Here is a 6058-nt window from a genome sequence, read left to right as displayed (position 1 = left end):
AGGAAATGACGAATAGACATTTGCAAATATAAGTTAAACCAAAAAAGAAATAAATCAAGACAGATGAGAAAAATCTGGACTAAATTGTGATGTATATGTTTTGGCATGTCTGCTAAACTATGTAAAGTAAATGATTGAAAAACTGTGAACTACTTGTGATCGTAGAGTCTTTTGAAATAAATTTTAAATCAAGCCTTTTGAAATAATTTTTAAATTAAATTAAAATTAATAGATTTAAATAAATAAAATTATAATGATGATGGAGAAGGGTATTAATAATAAATTTAGATGTCAGTTAAAAGTGTAAAATAATTGATGATAAATTATATTGTTAAATATTTTTTTATATTAAAAGGGTAGTGGGTAGTGAGGGGAGGAGAAGTCACGGGAGGCGAGGGATTTTTTTAATCTCGAATGAAAATAAGTGATTAAGTACTCTTGGGACTAGGTAAGAGTACCAATAACGTTGAAATGTATGAGTTTTTGTTTGAAATATGCTTAGCAAAGAAATGGAGATCACTAAGCTTGTAATTTTAGGTGATTCTCTTCTCACTATCTATCATCTATATAAAAGATATTTTCCTAACACAATCAACTAAAGCTCCTACTTCATAAAATTATTGGGGCCCTTGATCAATTTCAACACAAGACTTTCTTCCATATCCGAAGATCCTTAAATGAGGAAGCGGATGAGCAAGCAAGCCTTGCTCATCTTCTAAAAACAAGTCAAGTTGACATCAACAATTTTAAGGACTCGCGAAACATTCCACGACTCGTATTTCTCCAAAAATGGTCTTCCTACATCCTTTTAGAACAACTCCATTTAATCTAATTGAAATGTATGATAAGAACATTGAGGGCACTTATTATACTCTCCCCCTCTCAGATATTGACTCCATCAATATGGATCATGCATTAACCACTTGGCACTTCATAAAATAGAAGGCGGCAATTGGAATGCGGGCACGTCATGTTGAGGATCCTCTTCATAATACCTCACATGTGGAGGGGACTCAAGCCGAACATCGTCACAACCTCAATTAGGATTTGGCCCGTGAAGTCTTGATGGGTTTAACATGGTGGCTAATCATCAAACTTAATAGCGATGAGATATGTTCTCCATGTGAATTCTCTGGCACTACAAATAAATTTATGGATAGACTCGGTTGCTCTATATATGGCCTCTAGGGAGGTTAAGCTTGTTACAATGTTGATAGGATTCACTGATTGGAAAGACTATCTGTGTAATTTTCAACGTTCTAATTGGTGAATTAGGAAATGACTAGTCCATTTTCGTGGTCAATGGAAATGTTGGAGATAAGGGGATTGGCAATTCCGATGCATTGTGGACTTTCTAGTCTAAATGTGTGGTGAATCCCCCTACAACCAACCCCCCCCCCCCCCCCCCCCCCTTCCAAATTCAATCCAAAACTCTAAATTTGTTTTTTGGATTCATCAAATGTTGAGCTGATTGGTTGGGGTGAAGTAAGTGGTCTCAGGGTTCATAGCTACGAAGGGATTCACAACCAATTTGAATTGTTTCTGACCTCTAAGTATCCCTCTATTTGCTTGGTTGATATCATCTTTTCCTGTAGTAAACTTCTGTAATTTGTGTTTTTATGTGTCGATTTGGAAATTTTCTCTCTACATTTTCAGAGTCAGGGGTTCTCTAGTTCCCCCTCTTCCCCTCCTTGGTCCTCTTAGTTTCCCTCATCATACCTTTTGGTACCCCTTTCAACTGTTGGATCCCCAACTCCTCATAGTACTACAAATTGGATCCCCACCACTAATAATGGGTCAATGGAACTGAGCAAATAATTACTAGTTGTTGTAGGTGACAACAGTATTGGAAGTAGGGGTCCTTAGAATATAGAATATTTACATCTTGAGAACATGGATTTAAACTAGAAATTACAATAGAAATCAAATACAATTGTCTTCCTCACTTAAGAAGCTCAATCTTTAAAGGCCAAATTCGAGAGACAAGACAATGAAATGGATGTTCTATGCAAGTTTATTAGTGACATGCAAATGCATTTAGCAACATGGGAAATTCAATGCTCAACAAGTAGTGCTTCGAATAGGCCTCATGGCAACATGTCAATTGATCTCAATAGGCTTGTAAATGTTGACCTCTCTCTCTTTAGACCTGAATTTTTGTTACAAATATATCCTTTTATTGGATTAGTTTTGAAAGTTAAATGTTTTATCGACTATATGTAGTAAGTAAGTCATCTACAGTAGTTGTTTTGATAACAAAAGTTCTAGTTCCACCTCTTGGTCTTCCTTTCAAGGAACAATTGTATGGAAAATCAATGTAAACATCAACAAGTGTTTTATTGCGACTGAGTACAAACTTATAGAAGAAATACTCATTTTTGTTAATATATATATCTATATATATATATATATATATATATATATATATATATATATATTAACATAGTTTGGTATGCTTTACATATTAATTGCCCCCATCCTATATTATAGTTTGGTATGGTTCATATTAATTGCCCTCATGCTCACCCTCATATATGTGGTACTCATCCTCATATATGGCGAGGGTAGATTTGCATATTAACTTTGTCTACCCACCCTCATATGATGTGGTTTGCATATTAACTCTCTCATTTATATAGAAATTTTTTTAACATAAATTTTAAATAAATATAATTGTGAAATAGCAATTAAGTAAAAAAAAAAGAAGATTATTATTAAAAAGTGTGAAATTGTTAATAAATACATTATTAAGATAAAAAAAAATTTGTATAAAGATGATTTATTCAAAAATTGTAATTTTAATTTAAGAATAAATTAAAAAATATCAAAGTTAAGTTTTATGAAAATTTTAAAAATAAGGAAATTGATTGCATATTATAAATATTATTTTATTAATTTGAGAATATTTTAGATAAAAAATTCCTAATTTTACAATAATGAAAATAACAGATATTATATCAAATTTGAGTGATTACTAAAAAGTAACCATTTAACTTTGCAGACTATGGCCCATACTCTATTCAATTTGAGTGATTAAGGATGCCCATATTATATCTAAATTGAGTGGTTACGAAAAATTAGGAATCTTAACTTAAGACTCTGGCCCATATTCTATTAAATTTGAGTGATTAAGGATGCCCATATTATATCAAAATTGAGTTGTTACGAAAAATTAGGAATCTTAACTCAACTCCTCTTAAGATGCTGACAAATTAAGTAGATGACAACGAATACGAGAGGATAGGGAATCTATGGATCTAAGTTCCCCACTTTGTTCAAAAATCATTGATTGGGAAACTTCTCTATATATAGGCGAGCCGGTAGCAATTTCGTTTCACAACTACTGTGCAGGCCATTTCCAAGTGTGTAGGGCGGAGAAATCTGTGAGACACCCGCCATCACCATGAGTACTTTGGCTGTAGCTGATGCAGAAAGACGAGTAGGCGATTATCATTCCAACCTGTGGGACGATGCTCTCATACAGTCGCTCTCCACGCCTTATGAGGTGATTCACTTTCATTTTAATTTGTTTCTTTTTAATTACTTTACACACGAACATGTCAAAGCACGAAATTCTAATGGAGTTGTCTATAATGCGATTTTTTGGAGATTCTGGTGACGGAATTTGGTCGAAGAAATTGAGGTTAAATCTTGATTTGTTGCAGTTAAAATGGTTTTTTAACTGCATATTTGGATTCAGCACCCTGGAAAACCCCTGGACGCTTTCATTGTGCAGAAACTAGCTATCAAACTTGCGATTCCAATAAATTCCTGCAGGATTTCGACCAAAAAAACCCACCAGAAAAGGTTTCAAAAAATAGCGTTATAAACAACTGCAATTCTAATTCAAATTAAAAAAACAACAAACCGTCCCTACCACACTGCCTACGCTCATTAACTTCTTTCTTTCGTTCCTTCTTTAGAATGGACTGATTCTCTCTTGTACTCCAATTTCCCATATTTGGAGTTTGAAAGAGCTCTAACCTGCACTGCAATTTACTATATTTGAGCAGGCATCTCCGTACCGTGATGTTGCTGAGAAACTTATTGGCGAAATAAAGGAGATGTTCGCTTCAATTTCGACTGAAGATGTTCAGTATAAGTCAGCTGCAGTTAAGCAGATGAGTCAGGTATAATAAAGTATGAAGTATATGAGTCAGTGGAGTACAACTTTTATAAGGAAACTTTTATAAAATTTCTACTTTGGTTAACTAAATTCAGCCTCACTTAAATTGAAAAAAAAAAACACTTCGCTGTACATTTACCCATTAACTGTCTTATCCGTTTTGTAATCAGATGGGATCCATCGACCACAGAGTGCCTTCCTGAATATATGAAAGGAGTATACATGGCATTTTACGATTGTGTTAATGAAATGGCTCGACAGGCGGAGAAAACTCAAGGCTGGGATACGCTGGACTATGCGCGAAAAACTGTATGCAGCAATAGTTAATCGAAATAATAGATTTATTTGCACATCAAAAACTCTTTTCTGATGCATGAAATGCCTCCTCGAATTTTGTTTGAATTTTGTTTTTTGGCTGTGCAGTGGGAAGCTTTATTCGATGCGTTTATGGAAGAAGCAAAGTGGATCTCCAGTGGTTATGTGCCCACATTTGAGAAATATTTAGAGAACGGGAAGGTGAGTTTTGGGTATCGAGCAGCCACACTGCAACCCATCCTCACGCTGGACATTCCTCTTCCTCTACACATCCTGCAAGAAATCGATTTTCCATCCACCTTTAATGATTTGGCATCTTCCATTCTTCGCTTGCGAGGTGACATTTGTGGCTACCAGGTGAACTGACATTTTTTGTTAGGCATTTTTATGTAAATTGCAGATTTTGGGAATCTCTAGAAATCTGAAATCAAGAGAAAGATCATTTAACCCTTCTACCCTTCTCCTCCGGACCATATTCCCTGAATCTACAATGTCATTTCCAATGAAATCAATTGTTTTGGTTTTGAATTTCAACTGCATGATATTGATCACAGTACCCCATGGTGATTGCAGGCCGAGAGAAGTCGTGGGGAACAAGCTTCTTCGATATCCTGTTATATGAAAGATAATCCGGGATCAACTGAGGAAGATGCTCTGAGCCATGTCAACGCCATGATCGGTGGCAAGATCCCTGAGTTTAATTGGGAGTTTATGAAACCCAGCAAGGCTCCAATTTCTTCCAAGAAATACGCTTTTGACATTCTCAGAGCTTTCTACCACCTCTACAAATACCGAGATGGCTTCAGCATTGCCAAAATTGAAACAAAGAAATTGGTGATGAGAACTGTCCTTGACCCTGTACCAATGTAAGTCTATCAATAAAGTCTGAGTCCTTTCGAGAACTGTCCTTGTCCCTGTACCATGTTAAGTCCTATCCATAAAGTCTGAGTCCTATTGAGTACAGGCAATACATATGGAGCATGGAAGCCTAAGGAAGCTTAATATCATTCTAAGAGTTCTTTTATCTTCTATGAGAAGTTCTTTTACTCAAGTAATTGCACCATTTCATCATGGAACTCATGGTGTTTCTTTAGTTTATTTTTAAAATGTTGATTTTCAATCTTTATGAAAATAGATTGATATTTTTTATACTAAAATTCACTCTTTAAAGTATCTTAATTTGCTTTTATTTTTCAAATTTTTTTATGGCATCACATTTAAATTCGATCCATTTTAAATTTAAATTGAATCTATGGAACACTTAGAGAAATTAAATTCCCTCGGTTTGAATATTTGGATTTATTTTTTTTTCCTAAATATTGTCGAATGTATGTATATTTATTTTTTATTTAATTTAATTTTGTGTTATTTAAGATGGAGTCCACTTGTATTTAAAAAAAAATGTAATATTATGTTTATCATTTTATTCATTTATTTCTAACAACTTCAACCATTATGGACAATAGAGCATCTCACTATTCTCCATACAAAAATTTCCAATAGTCATATCTTTCTCATTAAGAAATGAGAATATCTCATACTTTTCCAATAGTCATATCTTTCTCTTTAAGGAATGAGAATATATCATACTTCTTAAATGTTACATATCTAAGAGTA

At 34.1% G+C, this 6058-nt stretch overlaps 1 protein-coding gene across 1 annotated transcript; it reads left to right on the top strand.

The window, feature by feature from the left end:
• The first annotated feature begins 3342 nt into the window (after positions 1-3342).
• Positions 3343-5468, top strand: LOC149174674 (alpha-farnesene synthase-like). The gene is made up of 5 exons (XM_089420923.1): positions 3343-3505; positions 4014-4096; positions 4297-4435; positions 4550-4798; positions 5015-5468. Exons 1-5 carry the CDS (start codon positions 3404-3406, stop codon positions 5309-5311), a joined length of 870 nt encoding a protein of 289 aa, XP_089277049.1. The 5' UTR covers positions 3343-3403; the 3' UTR covers positions 5312-5468.
• The last annotated feature ends 590 nt before the right edge of the window (positions 5469-6058 follow it).

The sequence above is a fragment of the Pinus tabuliformis genome, chromosome 4_1, assembly GCF_031772625.1.
Source record: "Pinus tabuliformis cultivar Carrire ecotype Pingquan chromosome 4_1, CPIR1, whole genome shotgun sequence".
NCBI classification, from domain to species: Eukaryota; Viridiplantae; Streptophyta; class Pinopsida; order Pinales; family Pinaceae; genus Pinus; species Pinus tabuliformis.
Note: the sequence above shows the minus strand (reverse complement) of the source record. Positions and strands in the feature narration are given on the sequence as shown.

Bases quoted from the DNA above. Each gene is read 5' to 3' on its own strand.
- LOC149174674 (XM_089420923.1), top strand. From the start codon at position 3,404: ATGAGTACTTTGGCTGTAGCTGATGCAGAAAGACGAGTAGGCGATTAT. The intron at 4,436-4,549 runs GTATGCAGCAAT...TTGGCTGTGCAG, and splicing joins TGGACTATGCGCGAAAAACT to TGGGAAGCTTTATTCGATGC. The intron at 4,799-5,014 runs GTGAACTGACAT...TGGTGATTGCAG, and splicing joins GTGACATTTGTGGCTACCAG to GCCGAGAGAAGTCGTGGGGA.